Here is a 25,598-nt window from a genome sequence, read left to right on the forward strand (position 1 = left end):
CGTTTTATACATCATTCATTGCGATTACCGCAGCTGCTACTCTGTCTCTTATAAGGGCCATGTATATGAATCCTTGTTGTTGCAGTGTTATACCTAAGTATTTGAATCTCTTCACAATAGTTAGTGGTTGACCTTACATGAAAATTGAGTCAGATGCTGCTTGTTTGCCCCCTTTTTTAAATGTCATCATTACAGTTTTCGTTCTGTTCAAACTTTGATCGTTGGAACAAGCCCATACTACTAGTCGGTCAAATGCTTCTTGTAAGGATTTCTGTGAGCGGGATGCCATAACCACGTCATCGGCATGTAGATAGATGTTCACTTCATCTGTTTTCATTGCCTGTATTACATCATATGTTGCTTTATTGAACAAAAGTGGACTTAGGCGATCTCCTTGAAGTAATCCAGTTGTCTGAACAATTGGGTCAGATAATGAAACTGTATCATCAATCTGAACACTATTCTTTGCCATAATATCTCTGATTAACCCTTTATAAAGCAGTACTCATTAATACACTTTCTTTTCTAACTAAACTTTATTTACATGCTCTATAAGTGCTAAATAATACAATTTAACAGGAAAAAAGGCAATCCAGTTCTCAGGAGGTCAGTAATAAGATGGGGATTTACTTCCCATCGCCTTCTGTCTGCCATTCAGAAGTGGGAAAATATTTCCCATGGCCCACCTACGGACACAATTTCAGTTCAGTTAGTTCACTTTTTATTTAGCAGAAATATTTCGGACACCTATGTGGGCTATGGGAAGCATATTCTCACATACAATGTGAAAGAAATGTATATCTCAGAACTCTTCAATTGGTTTTTATTCATTTTTTATTTGCTATTTGTTTTACGTCGCACCGACACAGATAGGTCTTATGGTGATGATGGGATAGGGAAGGGCTAGGAGTGGGAAGGAAGCGACCGTGGCCTTAATTAAAGTACAGCCCCAGCATTTGCCTGGTGTGAAAATGGGAAACCACGGAAAACCATCTTCAGGGCTGCCGACAGTGGGGTTTGAACCTACTATCTCCCGAATACTCGATACTGGCCGCACTTAAGCGACTGCAGCTATCGAGCTCGGTCTCTTCAATTGGTAAACGGTAGTAATAATCTCAGAACAAATGAGAAAAATGCATAATAAACAAAGAAAATTCATGTAAATAGTATATAGACTTATAAAATATTGATTTCTTATCCTATTTTCACTTCATAAATCTTGTTCACAACAGACGTTGCGCTGGCACAATATCGCTATTCAGATGTTTTCCAAAGAAGCTAAAGATTCCAAGGAGATCAGAATAGTTCCACAGATATTCCCAAGTGTGCAGCACACATTAATACATGTGAAATAAACTCCCAGCGCCCAGAAATGACAAAAAACCGAGGTGGGAAAATAATTCCCACTGCCTTATAAAGGTTTAATCTATATATAGGATTCATTTTCCTATAAAGCTTTCAGGTTTGGCTATCAGTTTTCTACAGTGAATTGTGTCTAACGCTTTCGTGTAATTTACAAACACTGTATGAAGTTTCTCTTTTAGGTATCTGAGTGCTTCTAGTATGTCATTTTGAAGGCATTCCACTGCTTGTAATGTGGAATGGTTCTTTCTAAAGCCGAATTGTTCCTCTGGGATGTGCTTGTTGACTAAGGATGTTAACCCCTCTGTGAGCATTTTTGTTAGAATTTTAAGGATGGTGCATTCTAATGCTATACCTCTATATGAGCTTGGATCACTCTTCTCTTTATATAACGTCTTGATCCTCGAAGTTCTCCATCGCTCGTGTGACAGGTCTGTCCAGATATTTATCAGCATTGGGGCTGCGTTTTTCAAGTGTTTATTGAATATATTATCCAGTTCACAAGCCTTCTTGTCTTTCAGCATTGGAATTACTGCCTGCACTTCCTGTGTAGTAAATGGCTCAATTGGAGTCCGACTTTCTGTATCTAATATTTCCGTGAGTGGCCTTGTGTAAAGCAACTTAATAAAATAAAAGATACCCTCCAGATCACTGCCATCACTACTGGCACTTTTGTTATCATTCATCGTTGTCCAGGCAGATCATCAACTCCTGGCAACCACTGTGCCATTGCCGAGTTAATTAATGTTGTCACATAGCTAACTTTCTTCCACGAAGCTGCATCCATTTGCGCAATACCCTGCCAGAACAGTCTTTTCACTTCAGTAAGTGAAGGTCTTCTCAATAGTGCATACGTCATGTTTCACTTTACCCCATACCAACTCAGTGGGAGATGAAGTGACAGTGATACAGCGACAAGCTAATAACCTTGAGTCCTTGTTCCTTTGCTACCTCAGCGACTGCATGTGTCGGTGCAATGGGTTTGTTTTGTTTTACCAGTGCATATACGGCTAATTTAGTCATACACATATGCGCTGGGATATTTCTTGCCTGCAGCCATTCCATTAAGAGTTCTTTACGGGATCTCAATGTAGGGCTCTTGTCCATTATTACAGAGTGGTAAGGTGCATTGTCCATAACAATGACAAAAGACCCTGTGAGCTGTTGCAGGAGCTTCTTAACACTTTGACTACCAGGAAGTAGCCAGGGCATTTAAACCTCCAGCCCAGCCAATTTTAAAAGTCCTTGCCTGCCAGTCATGCCTTCTGCAATGTGGAACAAAAATATTTACTAGTCCTATATTACGCTTTGAAATAATGTGAAAATTTGAACATCCTGGGAAAAGAATTCTAGTATGATTTTAAGGTGTGATATCTGGTTTCACATGCTCCAGGGTGCAGAGGGACGCCACACTTCCTGCAGTACCACCTTGTGTCTTGTAATTTTTTTCTTCTTGAGACAAACTCTACATCTTCTTGTCGGTTAAGTATCAGTTTTCAGTGGCGGAAATTTGAGCAGAACATGTTCACTCACTTTTCCATCTAGACGTGATGGGTGACCTTTAGCTGGTGCTCTTCCTGGTGGGGCCTGGTGAATGGAATTCGGTGGGGTAGATGCTAGTGATGACGTGTCAGAGAGAGCTGGAGAGGCTGTTCTGACTTAGGCTGAGACTGGGACACTGGTAGGAGACTGTCTGTATGAACTGTAGATAGGTAATTTTTGTCTTGGTATTGGACTTCTGGAAGATATGGAAAGAATTGAAGAGGGTGCACTGTAGTAAATAGAAGAAAACCTTTTTTGGTCATTTACAAGTTTTTCTCATGAAGGGTTATAGAGCAAGGTACTGGTCAGCTGTGTCTGTCCCATGCATGTGCTGATTTTAATCTGCAATGGATACTGGCTTCATTGTTTTTCTGCTGAACTTTGAAGTCGCTTCAACCATTTCTGCAGAATACATGGATGAAATCATTGTAATTATTTTCTTGTCCATCCAAGAGACAAGAAGAATTTCTCCATCACGTCTGAATGTCATTTCCCCTCTCTTCAAGGATTTTTGTTGATCCTTAAGGTTCTTTGGCACTCCCCTGTTTTGCCTGATCGTCCCCGATCATGGAAATTTGGTCTTCTCATGATGCTTTGTCTTTTTTCAATTATTGAATTATCTCCGTATTTTCCTGTACACTTAATAATTTTGAGTCTCCGTTTTGTTGCGTACAGTTGAATTAGAATTTTTCTTCTGGACATTCACAATTAAGAAATTTAGAAAAGTATTTTCCAAGAATTTCACAAATGTCAGTATTGGTGTAGACAATTTTTCCATGTTCATTTTCGAACTGTAGTAATGGGGGAGAAAGTTAAATTTTGTTTGAATGTTCTGTAATAGTTTTGAGAATTGTGCCTCTTGAAGTCATCGTCTATTTCTTGTTGTTTTTTATCTTCATGTTGTTTACAAATCATTCTTATTGATTTTGTGACTATTTTTCTGATGTCCTTGAGATCTTGCATTGTCCTTGGATTTTTGTTGCATAACCAATTTTGCCGTGCCTATACTATGAATTTTTATGAGTTGATCATACAGTATTCTTCTGTACACCATGGATATTTCTTTGTCCTGTTTTAAGGTGTTATATTTTCTGCTGCTTTTATTAGTCCTGCTTTAAGTTGTTGCCAATTTTGCAGAGTTACTTTTTGTGTTTCTGTAGTAAATATTTCATTGCATTCTATATTCTGGGCATTGTATTTACAGTGTGGAGCTTTCTGAGTGAATTTTCACTTTTTTGGAATGATGTCTAGGGAGAATGTTTTGGGGTTATGATCGGAATCTAGGTCTGTTCGTTAGGACTTAAAGGTTCATGATTTCTACTGAGTTGAGATGGGAGATCATGATATTGCCAATTGATATTCGCCTATTAGTGGATTGGGTGAGGCCCAAGTTTTGGTCTGCGAGGGTTTTTTCTTGAAGAACGTTGTTTCTTTTCCAGAGTACTAAGAAAAAAGTCCCCAATATCAGCTCCATTTCCGCTACTGCTAGGTTTCCCATCCCTTTTTCCTTCGGTTCCTGAAGGCGAACACCATTCTGAATAACAGTATGCTTAGAAAGCCCTAATGTTTGATGTGTATTCACAGCTTAATCTGCAGGAACAGTGGGACAAAGAGTGCAAATTCCCTTTCCCTGTCATAAAACTCACGAGTTCTCCATACTAATTCACATGCCTGACTATTAACCTGTTAACTGGGTATTATTGATGTGCTTGGTGTAACTTGCCCTGTGTATTTTTTCAGCAGATTGTTGTTACATGACAGGATAGGCAGAAAAAATTAGTAATATCATTAATATCATTCATTTGTGATACAAAAAATAAATAAAGGAGTTTTAATTAATTAATTTTAATGTTAGAGAAATTTTAACTATTTTTACATTAAGGTCATTTACGTGGTTGGAATTTGAGAGTTTGGCCCAAATTTTACAGCCGAAAGTTGATACAGATAAAAGCAAGGGGTATTTATAAATATCATATCATGCATGTGACATTCTGAACCTCCTCTGCGAACCATGTGACCTTGCCGCGGTGGGGAGGCTTGCGTGTCCCAATGATGCAGATAGCCGAGCCGCAGGTCCAACCATATCGGATGGGTATCTGTTGAGAGACCAGACTAACGAATGGTTCATCGAAAGGGGGGTAGCAGCCTTTCGGTAGTTGCAAGGGCGGCAGTCTAGATGATTGACTGATACGGCCTTGTAATAATACTCAACATGGCTTAGCGGTGTTGATACTGCTACACGGCTGAAAGCAACAGGAAACTACAGCCGTAACTAACTCCTGAGGACATGCAGCTCTCTCTGTATGAATGATGTACTGATGATGGCTTCCTCCCGGGTAAAATATTCCGGAGGTAAACTAGTCCCCCATTTGGATCTCCGGGTGGGGACTACACGAGAGGGGGCGATCATCAGGAAGATGGATACTGACATTCTGCGAGTCGGAGCGTGGAATGTTAGAAGTTTAAATCGTTGCGGTAGGTTAGAGAATCTGAAAAGGGAGATGGATAGGCTAAAGTTAGATGTAGTTGGTATAAGTGAAGTACGTTGGCAGGAAGAACAAGATTTTTGGTCAGGCGACTACCGAATTATCAACACAAAATCAAACAGGGGAAATGCAGGAGTTGGTTTAATAATGAATAAGAAAATAGAGCAGCGGGTAAGCTACTACAACCAGCATAGTGAAAGAATTATTGTTGTCAAGATAGACACCAAACCAATGCCCACCACCATAGTGCAGGTCTATATGCCTACTAGTTCAGCGGATGATGAAGAAATCGAAAGAATATATGAGGAGATAGAAGATTTAATACAATATGTAAAAGGTGACGAGAATCTAATTGTGATGGGAGACTGGAATGCAGTGGTAGGCCAAGGAAGAGAAGGTAGTGCAGTAGGAGAATTTGGATTGGGACAAAGGAACAAAAGAGGAAGTCGGCTGGTTGAATTCTGCACTGATCATAATTTAGTCCTTGCCAATACGTGGTTCAAACACCACAAACGACGGCTGTATACGTGGACGAGACTGGGAGACACTGGAAAGTATCAAATAGACTTCATTATGATTAGGCAGAGATTCAGAAACCAGGTGTTGGATTGCAAAACTTTCCCAGGAGCAGACGTGGACTCTGACCACAACTTGTTGGTCATGAAATGCCATCTGAAGTTGAAGAAATTGAAGAAAGGAAAGAATGCAAAAAGATGGGATCTAGACAAGTTGAAAGAAAAGAGTGTGAGGGATTGTTTCAAGGAACATGTTGCACAAGGACTAAAGGAAAAGGCTTAAGGAAACACTATAGAGGAAGAGTGGAGAGTCATGAAAAATGAAGTCAGTAGGGCTGCTGAAGAAATGTTAGGAAGGAAGAAAAGATCAACCAAGAATCAGTGGATAACTCAGGAGATACTAGACCTGATTGATGAACGATGAAAATACAAGAATGCTAGAAATGAAGAGGGCAGAAAAGAGTACAGGCAATTAAAGAATGAAGTGGATAGAAAGTGCAAGATAGCTAAGGAAGAATGGCTGAAGGAGAAGTGCAAGGATGTCGAAGGCTGTATGGTCCTGGGAAAGGTAGATGCTGCATACAGGAAAATCAAGGAAACCCTTGGAGAAAGGAAATCTAGATGTATGAATATTAAGAGCTCAGATGGAAAGCCACTTCTAGGGAAAGAAGACAAAGCAGAAAGATGGCAGGAGCATATCCAACAGTTGTATCAAGGTAAAGATGTAGATAATTTGGTTCTGGAACATGAAGAGACTGTTAATGCTGATGAAATGGGAGACCCAATTTTGAGGTCAGGTTTGACAGAGCTGTGAGTGACCTCAATAGGAACAAGGCACCTGGAATTGATGACATTCCCTCTGAATTACTGACTGCCTTAGGAGAAACCTGCATGGCAAGGTTATTTCATTTAGTGTGCAAGATGTGTGAGACAGGAGAAGTCCCATCTGATTTTCAGAAGAATGTTGTTATACCTATTCCCAAGAAAGCCGGTGCTGACAGGTGTGAAAACTACCGCATCATTAGTTTAGTATCTCATGCCTGCAAAATTTTAACATGTATTATTTACAGAAGAATGGAAAAACAAGTTGAAGCTGAGTTGGGAGAAGATCAATTTGGCTTCAGAAGAAATGTAGGAACACGTGAAACAATCCTGACTTTACGTCTGATCTTAGAACATCGAATCAAGAAGGACAAGCCCACGTACATGGCATTCGTAGATCTAGAAAAGGCATTCGATAATGTTGATTGGACGAAGCTATTTATGATTCTGAAGATGATAGGGGTCAGATACCGAGAACGAAGAATTATCTACAATCTGTATGAATATCAGTTTGCAGTGATAAGAATCGAGGGCTTTGAAAAAGAAGCAGCAATCCAGAAAGGAGTGAGGCAAGGCTGCAGTTTGTCCCCTCTCCTTTTCAATGTTTACATAGAACAGGCAGTAAAGGAAATCAAAGAGACATTTGGAAAGGGAATCGCAGTTCAAGGAGAGGAAATCAAAACCTTGAGATTTGCCGATGATATTGTTATTTTATCTGAGACTGCAGAAGATCTCGAGAAGTTGCTGAATGGTATGGATGAAGTCTTGAGTAAGGAGTACAAGATGAAAATAAATAAGTCCAAAACAAAAGTAATGGAGTGCAGTCGAACGAAGGCAGGTGATGTAGGAAACATTAGATTAGGAAACAAAGTCTTAAAGGAAGTAGATGAATATTGTTACTTGGGTAGTAAACTAACTAACGATGGCAGAAGTAAGGAGGACATAAAATGCAGACTAGCACAAGCAAGGAAGAGCTTTCTTAAGAAAAGAAATTTGCTCACTTCAAACATTGATATCGGAATTAGAAAGATGTTTTTGAAGACTTTCGTGTGGAGCGTAGCATTGTATGGAAGTGAAACATGGACGATAACTAGCTCAGAAAGAAAGAGAATAGAAGCTTTTGAAATGTGGTGTTACAGAAGAATACTGAAGATGAGATGGATAGATCGAATCACGAATGAAGAGATACTGAATCGAATTGGTGAGAGGAGATCGATTTGGCTAAATTTGACGAGAAGAAGAGATAGAATTATAGGACACATCTTAAGACACCCAGGACTTGTTCAGTTGGTTTTTGAAGGTAGTGTAAGTGGTAAGAACGGTAGGGGTAGACCAAGGTATGAATATGACAAGCAGATTAGAGCAGATGTAGGATGCAATAGTTATGTAGAAATGAAAAGGTTAGCACAGGATAGGGTGGCATGGAGGGATGCATCAAACCAGTCTATGGACTGATGACTCAAACGCACACACACGACATTCTGAACCATTTTTCATTAACTCCAAGGTCATTTACCTGCTTGAAATATGAGTATTTTGTTCATGTGTTAGCACCTAAAATTAAAACAAATAAAAGAAAGGAATATTTATGAATTACACATCATGCTAGTGACATTGTGAAAGATTTTACATTAAATTCACGGTCAGTTATGTCATTTACCTCACTAGAACTGCAGTGATTTGTCTGTATGAAACTGCCTGAAGCACGGTGCAGCACAAAGTGCCTTCTCACAATCAGGGCACCAGATCATGGACTCTTTCTCTTTCCATTCTTCCAACACACTACACATCTTCTTCGATGTACCTGGAACAAAATCAGGCAAGCAGCGCCCCACTAGTCGAGAAGGTGTTGGTGATTTTGACGTCCTTTTGGATGCTGTTCTAACACTCCTCTGGTTGAAGATAAGTCCTCTGCTAAGGTCAGTTCAAAATCCAGTCTACGTAGACGCATTCAAACACGCGTAATCAGGTAATGGAACATCTTCTGGTAATATTTCTTTAGGCGTTCGTTGGCAAGTCTGTAGCTAGGAACTTGGCCATCATTTTTATCCACTTCTCCCATATTCTTGTTGTAATCTAGAACAAGGGATGGTTTATGGATTACTCCCTTCCTTGTCTTAACATCGCTCATGCTGTCATCATGGATTGTGCTGACTAAGATAACATCCCTTTTGTCTTTCCATTTCATGATCATTTGCTTTTCACGAAAGGCTGCAATTTTTCCCGTCTTTCTGCAGTCTGGCCCTCTTCACTGTGTCTGGGAATTCCTTTCTGTTGGTTCTCATAGTCCCCACAAAATCAGTATTTCTACTACACAATGTGTCAACGAGTCTTGGACTAGTATACCAGTTGTCAAGATAGAAGCAATACCCTTTATCTAGAAGGTTGTGAGTAAGTTCTAGTACATTTCTGGCTGAAATATTCTCACCGGGATATCTTTGACCATACATCGTGTCCTTACCATTATAAACTACAAAATGCCACAGAGAACCAGACCCACTTTCACAAAGTTTATAGAATTTCATGCCAAATCTGCTTCTTTTAGATGGAATAAATTGCACCCAGCCCAGTCATTCTTTCCATATAAGGAGGAACTCATCAACACATGTTTTGCTCAGGAGTGTATACAGAAGAAAATCTTGATTGTAGGTGATCGAGTACCGGCTGAATTTTATAGAGCTTTTTATTGTGCAGGTTAGGATCAAATTTGGAATTGTCGGAGAAATGAAGGAACTTCAGGAGAAGATGAAATCTTTTCTCAGAGATAATTTTTGAAAATAAGGGGTTGCGATACTTTCCTGTTTTGAGAAGTACATACTGTTTTTTGGCTTATGAACTATCCCCTGCAGCATTAGAAGTCCAATTAGAGTTGGATTTGTATCCACCCAATCTCTCGCTCATGACCGTAGTTTCAAGTTCGGATGGGCTTCTAAAAACTGTTTAGCATGCACATTGTTCTGTTCGGCAATAAGTTGAAACATATCATCACCTATGAACCGTTCAAAATATTCCAACACATTGGATTCATTGTGGAAGTCCACATTTACACCACTAGCACAAGAAAATACGAATTTCTGACAACACCACGCGGCGGGGAAGGTTGAAATATGTCTAACACTTCGCCTTCATCCGATTCATCATGTTGTTCATCTTGTTCTTAATTCTCATTCTCTGAACCACTTTCACTATGAGACTCACCTTCATTTGTATCAAACCACTCATCTTCGGATTTCTGAGAAGATAAATCATCGCAATCATTCTCTTAGTGTTGAATAATCTCGTTTTCTTCGAGCATTTCGAACTTATGCATTGAACTAGATGCTGCCATATTTGGCCTACTGCGGACAAGTAGCACCGCACAGTTATAAAATAAAAACAGATAAGCTTCAAGAAGCGTGGTATGTGGTATTTGCTGCCATCATGTGGGAAAAAAATCAATTAAGATGACAATACATGACGCGGCAAAGTAGCTCGTCATACCCAGGAGATATTCGCGGTAAAAGACGAGTACGTATATATTCGTCATGCCCATTACCCTGTAACATTCAGCATACGAATATATACGTCATGCCCAGTTAAGAGGTTAAGTGGGCACTCTTGCCTCCAAAGGATTATTAATTTGTGATTTATCACCATGTTGTCATTTCCATGACATCACACTGTACTAGTTAAAAAAATAATAAACTTCATGATTATCTCACAAAGAAAATAAAACTTTCATAAACTTGCAAATCACACCTGATCAGGTGCTAGCGATGACCAACAAAACGGCAACGCTTTGATACGGTAGTCAAGCTAATTATAGATGGCACCACTTAGCAGTCATATTGCCAACAACAATCAAATGAAAATAGTCCATCTTTATTTTATGGCTAAACATTACATTACATTATTTTAAAAAGCTCAATTTTTTATTAAATAAAAGATTATAAGAACTATACAAAATTAATTACGATGTACTGTTTTGACGAAATCGAAAATACAAAATGCATATATGGTAACTAGAATAAAGTATAAATAATAAAATTGGGCACCACCTGTAAAAGATTTACAGGAATAATTAACTCTGCAGAGCATGAAAGAACTCCCTCCCTCAAGGCGATGGTCATCAGGCTGATGAGGCTCCAAACTTGCTTCATTACCTTGCCTGTTACTGTTTAACCCTGTAACTAAATTTTGAGTAGCGTGCCAGGTTTTTCCTTACTTCACCAATAAAAGATTTAATACAAATTTCACTACTCCCGAAACAAAACAAAACAATATTATCATCACATTATGAGACAAATATAAACATCCACAAACATCCTCTACAAGCTATACACCACAACTAAACATAGTTCTGAAGGCAACGTTTCTTATTCATGGTATCCTCCTGATAAGACGACTATCCACCATAACCTTATATACATAAACACAAAAGCATAATCACTGTGGAATCTATTTATCCCAGGTTATAACTGTATGTGAAACAAACTCAGTCACCTCACTATACACTGTTAAACAAACAACTTCACAATGTAAAACAACAACAACAACAACAACTTCTGCACACTGGATGCAAGACAAATGCCACGTCCAGTCAATAAAAAAATGACCAAGCGCTGAACACTTGGCCTACAATTTCTTCTAGCAATAGTCAGTTCTGTGCCCAACAACACATTATTTCCAGATTACCTATAAAACACTACCCACAGTGTGCATTTCCTTGGAGAGGAATAATCCAGTGTCTTACTTACAAAAGAACACTATGTAACGTCTTCCACCAACTGCTCATCGGGAACGTGAATTAGCGAGTGATGCTCATTAAAAAGTTTAGTATTCTGTTAACATATGGTAGTATTATAAAAGTACTGGGTTCATTGAGGAAAGCAGTGCCAAACTACCTGACTCCTCATCTTGCCTAGTATGCCTTGTTTATCACCACTATTGATTTCTGTAGTTTCCCTATAACCGCATAAAATTTGGTGATGCTATTTGGGGATTTAACCACCTCCGGCCTGATGAACAGACAGACAGACAGACAGACAGACAGACAGACAGACAGACAGACAGACAGACAGACAGACAGACAGACAGACAGACAGACAGACAGACAGACAGACAGACAGACATTAAGCTCATCTGTTGTAGTATTGTTAGATATCGATACCTCTTTAAGTATCTAGGGTATTGAGATTCAAAAGTATCAAGAGTCCCTCTCTAGTTTTCATGGTGTTCCTCACCTACTTCTCTATTACTGTACTTCCTTGACCAATCAATTTGTTTATTCTATTATCTGTTCTTATTTATGTTCCTTTCTATAGTGGCTTGTAATACCATTGTATGTATCTCATTTGGTGCCTTCTTTTGCTCAGGTGCTTCTTTTTGCTGAATTTAACCAACCAAATAGCCCATCATCACACGTTTATCTTATGGTAACGGTAGTATCAGTTCATGCAAGATGGTAACCTTATGATAATAGTATTGTCAGTTCATACAAGATGGTTATCTTGTCGTAATGGTCTTGTCAGTCGAATGCATTGAAAGAAACACCTGACTAATTTTTTGTCCAGTGAACTTATGTAAGAGTGTATCTATGATAAAATTATATATTGTTGCAGCAGATGATGGTGATGATCCCTTTTCATTGGTAATTTTTCTTGATAAATCTACTGTAAGTAATTCACACATGTAATGCCAATTATTTAAATTTCCAGATTCTGCACCTGCGGACTTTGCATCGTCAGTTAACTCGCTTACTTTCCCCTAGTGAGCAGGAAGAACTCCAAACAAAGGACACATTCAAGCCCTTTATAGGCCTCAATCCTATCCAGTACAATCCATACACAGAGCCTTTGTGGAGAACAGCTATTAAACAGTTTGAGTCATCAATTCGTCCTACTGAAGAAAGAGTTGCATTGAAATTGAAAACCCAGCTTAGGATGAATACCAATACACTCCAGGTAATTGTGAAAATAAATGTGAAATTTTATATGTTACCTTATCATACCTGCCAACCTTTCCGATTTACCCGGAAAGTTTCTGTTTTTTAACTCGCCTTCTGATTTTCTGATTTATTTTTACTTCTTCCTATCTTTGAGCAATATAACCTCGAGTACGGTGAAAACTCTTTTCCTAGTATAAATTATTGTGTGCTTGAGTAATTTACGCAATGTCATTTTCAAGCGTACTTATTTGATGCTTTATTTGGCGAGTGTATCGTCTATCGCCTTCGTGCATCGTATTTCCCACTCACTAGAGCATCGTGTGTGTTTTACAGCTGGGAATTCTGGATGGCAGTTGTCCTACAAGAGAGTCTAGCGTGCGCTAGTGACTCCGTTAATCGGGACGAAAGATTGAGTTTCTTATTGTGTGGTTCCCACGCTGTTAACATCGTTTCTGTGCGTAGTTTCGTTGGAGTTGTAGGCCACGTGTGATTTTTTTTGTGGTTCTGTGTATTTCCCTCTGTCGAAGTCTCGTGTTAAATGCGTGAGACATATTGATCTGTTTTGTCTATGGTAGTTTTGCGTATTTCAGTGCATTTGTGTTCATTCTTAGTTCATAATTTTAATGAGTTAAATGTATTTCAGAGAGCTGTGTCGGTGACAGTTTCTGGTATTTTCTCTTCACATTATGGCCACAAAACATAACACACATTATCTTCATGTGTTCAGAGATACCTATAACATTGGATTTTTAATTTTCATGTTACAAATAAAGGAAACTATTTTGCATTTTTTCTACGTTTGTTACATTTTTTGTAACCATGTTTTCTTAGTATAAGATTTTAAATTTAATGGTCAATTCGCCTTGTAACTGTCCTTTTTTTTCATCCAGACCATGGCTTAACATACGCGATGAAATCCAAGAATTTAAAAACTTCCTATTCTTGATTTCTAAAAGTTGACAGGTATGACTTATGATATGCTAGCTGTTGTACCTGTTGTTGATGGAACAATCATTTAACATGTGCTTAATTACATTTTTGTCAACAATTTATTGAGCATTCTAATATCTTCCAAGGGCCTAGCTAGTAATATTACCATCTGATGACCACAGAACACTTCTTGTCATTAAATCTTCTGTGATTAGAAACATCTTTCAGAAATGTGTAGTTGTCCAATTTTTCAGCGATTCCACACCAAATATATAATGTAGTGATATTATAAATAGAGTTGTTAGAGTATTTGGTTCTCTTTACGTTCAGGCCTTCATCTCTGCCCTCCTTCAATTTGATACAGATCACAAAATTCCAGCAAGTGTCAAGTTAATGTTAAAAGAGTACAGACAGGTATACAAAGGTTTCAAAACATTGCAGGATGATTTCTATAGCAAAACTCCATACAGCTCGTTATTGGTTCGTGGACTTAAATTTTCACGTGACTGCCACTGATATTTCCTTTATTTTTTACTCTATCAGAAAATAAGACTCAAAATAAATTTTCTTATGAGCAGTTTTTCTGTAAAACCAACCATGAGAAAGATTTTATGTTTTAGGCCCCCTTTGAAGCCCTCTTCCAGATAGTTCCTTTTTTTTTTTTTTCACTGTATCCTGAAAATGTATAGAACAAAAAATTTGTAAATAAGATTCTAAGTAAATTTTGTCTCAACACCAATTTTCCTGTAAAGACATTCTTAAGAGAAGTACACTGAGTGAGTTGGCCATGCGGCTAGTGTCGCACAGCTGTAAGCTTGCAGTCGGGAGACAGTGAATTCATATCTCACCGTCAGCAGCTCTGAAGATGGATTTCCGTGGTTTCCCATTTTCGCACCAGGCAAATGCTGGGGCTGTACTTTAATTAAGGCCGCGGCCACTTCCTTCCCACTTTTAGCTCATTCCCATCCATCCGTCGCCATAAACCTTCAATGTGTTACTGCGACGTTACACAAGTAGCAAAAAAAGAAAAGAGAGAGTATATTCAGTTTTAGGTTTTCAGTCCCCTTTGAGGCCCCCTCCTGCTGAATTATTTTGAACAGCTTATACGTAAGATCCTGCTTACCCTCATTCTTAACATGATGAGTTTCATGAAAATCCCGTTATCTATTTTCTTGTGATACTGTAACAGCCAAACAGATAGACAAAAATTAAATTAAACTCAGCATAGACTAGTGTTTGTCTTGTATGGTTTAAAAGTACAGAATCAGGTTATTATTTAAAAAGTACAGACAGAAGACATGGATGGATGGATGGATGGATGGATGGATGGATGGATGGATGGATGGATGGATGGATGGATGGATGGATGGATGGATGGATGGATGGACGGACGGACGGACGGACGGACGGACGGACGGACGGACGGACGGACGGACGGATTTATTTTAACAATTGAATACAAAAGCCCTGTTACCGAGCGAGCTGGTTACGTGGTTTGGGTCATGTAGCTGTTAGCTTGCATTCAAAACCCCACTGTCGGCAACCCTATGGATGATTGTCTTTGGATTTTCCATTTTTGTACCAGACAAGTGCTGGGGCTGTAATCTAATTAAGACCACTCATTTGGGACAAATATTTCAGGTTCCATATGGGAATCAACTTCTATATTGCCATAAGACTTGTCTGTGTTGTTGCAACATAAAACGTATAGCAAAGAGTCGTGTATCATAAGCTGGACCCCATCATTCACATAAAGTAAAGGGTAGACTGCAGAAAACAAACTAGAATGAATATCTGTTTATCACTTAGGGAGTTGATAATGATTGGAATGCATTATCTGTAGTCTTAGAACTTTTTGTTGTAAGAACAGACTCCAGTATCATAGAAATTTTTTGTAAATTTCTGTGCTAAGTGTTGTATTTACAACATTAAACAAGTAGTAAGTCATCATACTACTGATCATAATTATCATTCCCCTTGTCCATTTTGATGTTGGATTGGATTGGATTGTGGATCACTGACTTCCTCTGGCTCAACAGTGAACTTTCATTGTAGGCTGTTAGTATGAAGGGGTCATCGCTCCCAAAGGCATTTTTAGAGTTACTGCCCGCATTTGATCAGGCTGCTCCTAATATTGAGTACAGTTGCCCCATGCAGCCCCGTAACCTGGGAACAGATGCTGCTTGGTGGGTTCCATCATCATATCCTATACTGAGGGGAACCCCTGAATCTACAGTTAACTATAGTATTAAGGTGTTGGAAATAGTAAAGTTTCTGTGTGATTATGTTGTAATTATTATGCTGCACTGCATATAATGGAATATTTTGAGTGATTTCCTGAGTGACTGGATTGTAATTTTATTATGTTACATGTAAAGGAATATTTGAAGTTATATTCTGTAAAATTCATATGAATTTCTATAAGATTTCTTGTTATTATCATGTCACACTACTCTTAAGTAATTTTTGATTGTCATGTATTTTTTTATTTCTAATTTTTAAATTCTTCTTTCTTTTGAATTAAATTTCTTGTTCATATATTTTTTAAATTTTATTTTTGTTTGTAATAACACGGAAGAAAGTTAACTAAAGAAATCTTTCACTTTTTTTATTCAAACCCCAAAACCACAATTCCCTGGTTTAGAAATACCAAAGAAGACCTGCAAATGCTACGTATCTCAGCTGAAGACACCCTTAACAGAGATCTCTTCCGCAAGAAAATATTGACGAACGGGCTAAACCGAGACGAGCAACCGAAGAGAAGACACGGTGCCCCTTGGACAGAGGAGCGTAAGCAGGCCCACTCACAAAGAATGAGGGAAATTTGGGCTCTAAAGAAGGCCAAGTTCAGTGTCAAATGCAACAAGACTTAACGTGGTCCTTGATGGCCCCAGTGATGGGGAAGGAGGAGGGGGAGGAGTAACAACCTTGTAAAAAAACCTGGGTCCATCTGGCTCTGGATGGTAGCACCCTGTAAGGGCCCCTGCCTAGAGTTACAGGTGAAACCTGGTCAACGGTCTCGAAGGCGGATGAGGAATTTAATGTCCCAATGGCGGAGAGAGCGGAAGAACCTAGTGGAGTAAAGCACGAATAAAAAATCATTTCGGACTAACAATCCGATCTTATCTTGGAATTAATTTCCTACCTTGTACAATGTACAATTTCAGTTGCAGAATGGAAAGTCCGCTGAATGAAAGCACTACTCCAGGTGGTAGCTCGGAAGAGAAATCCACCATTGCGTTATGCAATGCATCGGGACCTAGGGTTCTGGGAAGTCCCAACATCTGCAATAAGGGTGAGTCGGAGCATCCTTGGAATCCTTTCAGACTTAAATTTAAGAGGAAATTCTTTGCAGGCACTCTTAATGTAAATTCATTGCTAAAAACCGGGAAACAGAAAGAACTGGAAATTTTCTTAGATAGACATGAAATCCAGATCCTAGCAGCTCAAGAGACACGGTTTATGGATGAGAATGTAACAGAAACCAAAAATTATAGAATCTTTAAAGGTAAACCAGAAATCAAAATTATGAAAGGAATGCCACTACTAGGTACCGCTTTCTATGTCCATAAAGCAATAATTGATAATGTTATAGAATTCAAATCTAGTTCAGAAAGGTTATCTCTTCTCACACTTAAATGCAAGAACAAAAAGTATACATTTTTTAACTGTCATGCACCAATAAATGAAGATAATAGCAAGAACCCAAGCAAAACTGAAGAATTCTGGAGTCTTCTAGATGATGAAATGTCAAAAATTCCAAAATCAAATGTTATTATTCTACTAGGTGATTTTAATGCACAGATAGGCAAAGAAAAAGTTTTCAGCAAAACAGTAGGGGCATATCCGGCACACAAAAGAACAAACAAAAATGGCATGAGACTAATTAATCTCTGTAAATCCTTTCACCTAAAATTAATGTCGACCTTCTTTAAGAAACTTCCAAGAAAGGCTAAAACATGGGTGTCCCCAAATCCGATGTTAGGTGAGTTTCAGTTGGACCACGTAGCTATTTCTCAAAAAAGTATTAAGGAAATTATGAATGTTAAAGTAATAAGAAGTGGGGAGTTTGACTCTGATCATTACCTCTCTAAAATTAAGCTAAAGCTTCTATCTCGCAGGAATCAAAGAAGGCTGAGAAAATTAATGAAATACAACATAGATAGGCTCAACATTACACAAGCAACTATAGAAAACTTTCAGGAAGAAATTAAAATAACTCAGCATGGCAAATGGCCAGAATTATCTAAACAGATTAATAGTGCAGCGAAGAAAGTATTTGGATCAGTTAAAACTAAAAAGAAAGTATGGTGGAATAACGTATGTGAGGAAGCACTTATGGAAAGAACAAAAAAGTGGAAAAAATGGAAATGTTCCGGAAAGAATGAACACTATGAGCTATTTAAATAACAAAGAAAGGAAACAACAAGAATAATAAGGCAGGTTAAAAGATCTTTTGAAAAATCGCAGCTAGTAGAAATTGAGAATAATTTTGTAAGAAATAACTCCCGAAATTTCTATCAGACCTTTAAGAATAACCTGAAAGGTTATCAGTCCCGGAGTATTTGCTTCAGAGATGCAAATGGTAATATTGGCATTAACAATGCCGAGAATTGTGAGATTCTGGCAAAACACTTCGAAGACCTGCTGAACTGCCCTGAGCCAAATCATAAATTAGAATTTTCAGAAATTCAGGAAAATCTAGAAGCTGATTCACCTCCAACAGCAGAAGAAATAAAGGAAGCAATAAAAAATCTTAAAAATAACAAAGCTAGTGGGGAAGACTCCATAACAGCTGAACTTTTAAAATGGGCTGAACCAAAAATTATAGAAGATCTGCAAATAATCTTTGAAGAAATTTGGGAAACAGAAAAGATTCCAGAGGATTGGAAAGTGGCTCTAATACACCCATTACACAAGAAGGGTAACAAGCAAGATGTCAACAACTACAGAGGTATATCTCTCTTGCCAGTTGCTTACAAGATATTCTCAACAATACTACTAAATAGAGTAAAATCGACACTGGACAGTCAATTGGGTGAATATCAAGGTGGATTTAGAGAAGGAAGATCTTGCTCCGAACAGATTTTCAACCTGAAATCTATAATTCGACACAGATTAATAAACTCCAAAGACATAGTTGTAACATTTATTGACTTTAAAAAAGCTTTTGACTCTGTTGATAGGGAAACCCTAGATAAAGTAATCCGTGAATTTGGAGTTAAAAACTAAATTGGCAAACCTAATTCGTGAAACACTTACAGAAACTATCTTGAAAGTAAAATGTATGGGTGAAGTATCTCGACCTTTCAAAATAAATACAGGTGTCTATCTCCACTCCTTTTCAATTGTGTCATGGAGAAAATTGTAAGAATTTGGAATGAAAAACTGAGAGAATCTAAAATATTGCCACTCATGCTGGGGAAGAAGAACAAAGGTATTGCAATAAATTGCCTAGCATTTGCAGATGATTTTGCCATACTTTCAGAAAGCCTTACAGATGCAGCAATGCAAGTCAATCTCCTTGAAAAGACAGCCAACATGACAGGCTTGAGAATCTCTGCCGAGAAAACAAAATTTTTGACGAATATAAAGAGTGCCCCAAAGTTTTTAGTAACAGATATTGGCCAAATAGAAAAGGTAAAGAAATTCAAATATTTGGGCGAGACAATTCAAGAAAATGGTTTAGAAAAATCTGCTATAGAGGAGAGGATACAAAAGATGGAAAGAGCGTACGGTATAACTAAGAATACTTACAACAAAAAGTGCTTATCAAGAAAACTTAAAATAAAGCACTACAACACAGTAGTGAAACCAGAATGCCTTTATGCCAGCGAATGTCTAGCACTGAACTACAAGCTTGATAAATTAGAAATATTAGAAAGAAGAATTATAAGGGAAATATTAGGTCCTCTAAGAATGGCAGAGTTTTGGAAATTAAGAAGTAACAATGAAATTTACCAGAACGTAGAAAACATATCAGAAACAATAAGAAAAAGGAGATTGCTATTTCTTGGACACATTTACAGAATGGATGACAATAGACTAACTAAACGAATCTTCAAATACCTTTGGGAAAAAAAATCAACTACCACCTGGATTCAAGAAGTCAAGAAAGACCTGGAAAGGAACAACATACGAGAAGAAGAATTATTGGAAAGAAAGATTTTTAGGAAGAAAGTCTTACAAATGGAAGGATTCCAAGGGAGGAAGGAAAGGAAAACAGCCACAAAGTGGACTGAAGACAGGAAAAAGAAACACAGTGAAACAATGAAAGAATACTAGAAGAAAAGGAAAGAACAACTAAGGAGGACAATTGAAATTGTAACATGGTTCTTAGAAGGCCGGAACGCAAGAATAATAATAATAATAATAATAAAATCGAACACTCACGCACGATCGGTACTGAAAAACATCAGAATATAACTACCAGGTTAGCCAGCATGATAACTAAAGGAACGGAGGTGGGAAGCGGTTGGGACCCTACCCAGGCCGTGAGAACGTATTGCATTGCCGGGAAAACAAAATTAAATATTACATTTACTAAAATGATGAAAATGAAAACCTATAACCTGCTTTCCAGTCATTGACCGGGTCAGGGATGGAATGAATGAATCATATATATAGGCTGGAAGTACTATGGGGTCGCCACTCCCAAAGTGATTTATTGATGACTGATAAATGCTATGAATGATATTGGAGAGTGTTGCTGGAATGAATGATGACAGGGAAAACCGGAGTACCCGGAGAGAAACCTGTCCCGGCTCCGCTTTGTCCAGCAGAAATCTCACATGGAGTGACCGGGTTTTGAACCACAGTCTCCAGCGGTGAGAGGTCGACGCGCTGCCATCTGAGCCACGGAGGCTCCTCTTACTAAAATGATAACAACTGGAAAATAACATTACAAATGGGGTCATCAGTGACACAAGTTAAGGTGAACACAGCAAATTTAGAGAGAGTCATCATACCAAGAGTACAAGCTTCACGGTGGTGAGTTTAAAATAATATACAGAAATAACTTAACCAAATACGTTTAAAAAAGGACCACACGTTAACAAACCACACTTACATGTTAAGGTATAAAGAAGGAAAAGAAAGAGTGAAAATAATAAAAATCTTAACCCAGAGACCGCTCAGGAAGCAACCTTTTCTAAAACACTTCCAAATAAGGAGCGTATCCTGAATGGGAGTATGCTAAGACAAAACAGCACCACCAGAGGCAAACCCAAGGGAAATTTAAAATTTACATATTTTACACAATTAAAACAAAAGAAAAGGGGAATGAAATTTTACATAATTACTACACAATGTATAAAGCCAAAAGGAAAAGGGAAATGCCTCTAAAACAAAATGAGTATGACTAGCCGCAAAGACTAAGTCATGTGAAATTAAAATTGGTGAGTGGAAGAAATCCCGGACAAACTCCGGAGGGTAAAGAAAATTTAAATTAAGAAACTACATTTGAAAGTTAAAACCCAAAACACAAACTAAATAATGCTTGTCTTGGAGGGCCGGGAGACCCATCAGATGGAGGAGACACCTTCTCCCTTCGCCATCCAACCAGAAAGATAGATGGAACAAACTTGGCTCTGGTCAAATGGCCAGGAGCCGGAAGTGGTGAAATCGAGAAATAACCAATTAGCACACCTGCATTTCTTACATTCGCCAATAAGAAGGAGTTTTATTTTGGCCAATGAGGGCCCAGAGAAAACTGATGACCAAATCCCTTACAAAGCTTCCAGAAATTACCTTTCTGATGCAACAGGAAATCGCTAGAATCATCTTACCAGCACAAACACATGCGGCCACACCCTGCCACAAAATGATTTACCTTACATTCATATGCTAATAATACAGTTATCTACATAATAAAAGTTTTTCACAATAAACAAATAAACTTGGAGAAGTAGCAGAGTAATTAAACAACCCTAAATATCTTCACATACAGAAAATAAAATAAGAAATTTTATGATTTTCCACCAGTTCTTCTTTTTCCACAGTCAGTTTTCAAGGTCCGACAAATAAACATATTTTACCAAAACAAATGAACATATTTTACAACTATAACATACTTTACCAAAACAAATGAACTTATTTTACAACCACAACAGTAAGTACACAATACAAAACAAGTAAGTTAAAAAATGAAATGCAGGGGGAAAATAGGCACTTGTGCAGGGCTACTCTGCATCTCGGGTAGCCTATACAAAATATGATGGTTTTAAAAAATCCTCTGCTGATAGAAACATATTTTGAAAGATGAGCGAGCGAATTGGCCATGCGGTTAGGGTCGTGTAGCCCTGTGGTTTTCTGATTCAGTATCTTTTTATTTAAGTTATTGCATCAGTCGGCTCACTTACCCACTGTGCACATACACCGGTGATCTTGTGATTCGATTATTGAAGTCTTGTGCAATGATGTGACATTTGAACTGAGGAAATACAGAGCGGTTCTTCCCAATATAAAACAGACAATTTTGAGAGGTCACGAGCATGACTTATAGTCATAAGGTAGGCTAGAAAGTTGAGTTGCATTAATTGTCAAATGTCAACTAAGCTTTAATACTGATTCATTAAACTAACAAATAGGAGAACCTAATAGCCTGCCTATTTACTAGGTAGTTACTTTGGAATTATGTTTTGACTATCTTTTTTAACGCTGCAAACAAATCCATCTACAGTATTATTTAAACCTCCGTGTAAGAAGAGGACAGTGAATGCAAATTGGTATTATTTTCAAATGAGCTGAGAGCGAGAGCCCGTCTTAGCGTACGATTCTTTCAGTGTGCCATGGCTCTGTATGTCTCGCTGCAGCACAAGTTCGGCTCCCCACCAGCGTCCAGTATGCCGATAATGAACCGTGTGTGTGTTGTGTCTCACTGACCCAGGATGGACATTTTCCAAAGCCAACTGGTACCAATTTTCTCAAGACCTAGACAGCAATATCCGATGGATTGCTTCCACCCCTGGTAACTACCAGAAGTTTGCCAGGATGGTAATCTCAGTGGCCAAAAAATACATAACATACATAACAGACCATGTTGGAGCGACACTAGTGAGCTTCTGTATTAAGAATTCCTACAGATTGGACAGACAGAAGTTGCAGATGATGTCATTAGCAGTCTAGATAAAGACAGAAGGGAAAGATGGAGTAAAACAGTTGAGGAACTAGACTTTAAGCATTCAAGTGAAAAAGCCTGGAGCCTTCTAAAGAAACTAGGAGACCATTCCACAAACACCTCAAGAAGTCAAACCAGACAGCAGACACGATCATTCAGATGTCCAGGACTAAATCAGACAAAGCACACTCCAAAACAATCAGAAGAGACCTGTAAAAACGAAGAAAATTGTGCTCCTCTATACTAGAGCTAGCATCACCATTCACTGCAGATGAAGTCACAATAGCCCTTCAAAGTTGCAAAATGGGAAAGGCACCAGATTTTGACAACATCCGTAATGAGTTCCTCGTTCACTGTGGTAAAAACGCTACGAAATGGCTTGCTGACTTCTTTTCATCCATCCAACTCACAGGACACCTGCCACCGGAGTTCAAGAGATCAAAGGTCATTGCTTTCTTGAAACCTGGAAAATTGCCCAATGCTCCCAAAAGCTATAGACCCATAGCATTATTAAGCTGAACCTACAAGCTACTGGAAAGGCTGATCTACAACAGAATCAGTCCAGCCATCTTCAAGATCCTCCCCGCAGAACAAGCTGGCTTTAAACCGGAACGAAGTTGCGAAGACCAAGTACTTGCTCTGATGACATTTGTTGAAGCCGGATTTGAAGAAAAGCTAAAGACCGGGGCGGTGTTCATAGATCCCATGGCTGCTTTTGACACTGTATGGAGGAACGGGTTAATGTATAAACTCCTGAAAACTTACAGTGTAAAAACACTACAAATCTTATCAATCACATGCTTTCAGATAGAATAATTCAAGTGGTCATGAACAATACCCTGAGCAAACCAAGAAGACTAAATAATTGACTCCCGCAAGGTTCCATATTAGACCCTTTGTTATGCAATGTTTATCTCGCAGACATCCCAGAAACAGTATCAAGACTATTTACCTATGCCGATGATAATTGCATAGCCACGCAACACACAACATTCCACAGCCTTGAGAACATGCTAACGAAAGACTTACTGACAAATTTCTTACAGAAGTGGCGCCTTACACCTAGCACAACCAAAACAGAAACATCTTGCTTTCCTCTGAGTAGCATATTGGCTCATACCATCTTGAAAGTGACTCTCCATGACAGCATTTTACCGTACAACCCAAACCCAAAATATCTCTGTGTAACACTGGACCGAATACTGTCATACAGTAAACATCTTTCCAACCATGCAGGCAAACTAAGTACAAGAAGCAACATCTTATGTAAGCTATGTGGCAGCACATGGGGATCCACAGCAGCTTTACGTACTTCTGCCTTAAGTCTGGTTTATCCAGCAGTTGAATACTGCTCTTCCGTCTGGCTGAATAGCGCCCACACCAAGAAAATTGACACCGTCCTGAATCAGACAATGTGGATTATCAGCGGTGTCATCAAAATAACCCCACTGCACTGGCTTCCAATCCTTAGCAACATCCTTCCTCCAGATCTATGTCGCATGAACAATCTCATCCGAGAAGGAAGTAAAATACAGGCCAATAAATCATTTTCAATTCATCAAGACATCCAAAGAATCACTTCAACCCGACTGAAATCCAAACACTCTCCCCTACTGCTGTCTCAAAAAATGATGAAAGAAAACCACTGGGGTCTGCAAACTTGGAATGAAGAATAGACTGCTAAGGCCCCTGACGAATGGAGATTGATATTTGACCTGACACATCCTCCGCCCGGATTTTATCTCCCGTGGAGTGTATGTGTCTCAATAAACAGAGTGCACACTGGGCATGGAAAAAGCGGCTTTGCGATGCATTCTTGGGGCCTGTGACCATCTCCAAGCTGTGACTGTGGGGAAGAACTCCAGACAATGCGACACATCAGGTGCACACATAGAGCCTTCCGCAGAACTATGGATGACCTCCTGACGGCTTCAACAACGGCTATTCAATGGCGGCAACAACTGGACATCCTAGTTCAGTTTTCATTTCTTAATTTATGTATTTACTTATCTTTTACATCATTTTTGTATTTTTGTACTTTTTCTTTCTATTTTTATGTATTGTACATACCGTATCCCTCTCGATTTCTACTTTACGTCTTATCTTGACTTTTTATATTTATTCAATTTTGTAAATTATTTGTTGCTTTCACATGTTACTCAATTTGTGCATGGCTTAACTTGTACCATAAGCTAAATAAATAAAATAATAGTAATAATAAATAAATTGTCCTTCCATCGCTAGTACATCTTTTGATTTATCTATAGCTGTTCTTATAGTTAACCATCCGGCTTCATAGCTAAATGGTTAGCGTGCTGGCCTTTGGTCACAGGGGTCCCGGGTTTGATTCCCGGCAGGATTAGGGATTTTAACCATCATTGCTTAATTTTTGCTGGCACGGGGGTTGGGTGTAAGTGTCCTCTTCATCATCATTTCATCCTCATCATGACGCGCAGGTCATCTACGGGTGTCAAATCAAAAGACCTTCAGCTGGCGAGCCAAACATGTCCTTGGACACTCCCGGCACTGAAAGTCATACGCCATTTCATTTCATATAGTTAACCATCTCTGTTCTATGTTCTGTGTTCTTATTGTCTTTTCAATCCTCCTTTTCTCTGCAATATTGCAATTTGTATCTTTCTCTCCTAATTCGTCTTTCCTTTTGGGCATTTAATATTCTTGCTCTTACTTGTTGTTTTTTTTTCTAGGACCTGAGAGACTTTCTGGCAGTACAATTCACAAGTTTCTGTTGATTTCAAGGCTTCATTATTGTACCTTTTTCTTCCAATTTGTCTTTCCTTTTGGGCATTTGGTATCCTTACTCTTATCGTAGCCAATACTAAAAAATTATCTGAATTCACATTAGGTCCACAAAGAGTTTATACATCTATCAAGTT

At 38.5% G+C, this 25,598-nt stretch overlaps 1 protein-coding gene across 1 annotated transcript in view; it reads left to right on the plus strand.

The window, feature by feature from the left end:
- Window positions 1-25,598, plus strand: part of btv (beethoven) — a 594,436-nt gene that overhangs the window by 112,086 nt on the left and 456,752 nt on the right. The window contains exon 10 of the mRNA XM_068226811.1: window positions 12,424-12,669. Coding sequence (XP_068082912.1) covers window positions 12,424-12,669 — 246 coding nt within the window. The remainder of the gene's footprint in view (window positions 1-12,423; window positions 12,670-25,598) is intronic.

The sequence above is a fragment of the Anabrus simplex genome, chromosome 3 (assembly GCF_040414725.1).
Source record: "Anabrus simplex isolate iqAnaSimp1 chromosome 3, ASM4041472v1, whole genome shotgun sequence".
Taxonomy (NCBI): domain Eukaryota; kingdom Metazoa; phylum Arthropoda; class Insecta; order Orthoptera; family Tettigoniidae; genus Anabrus; species Anabrus simplex.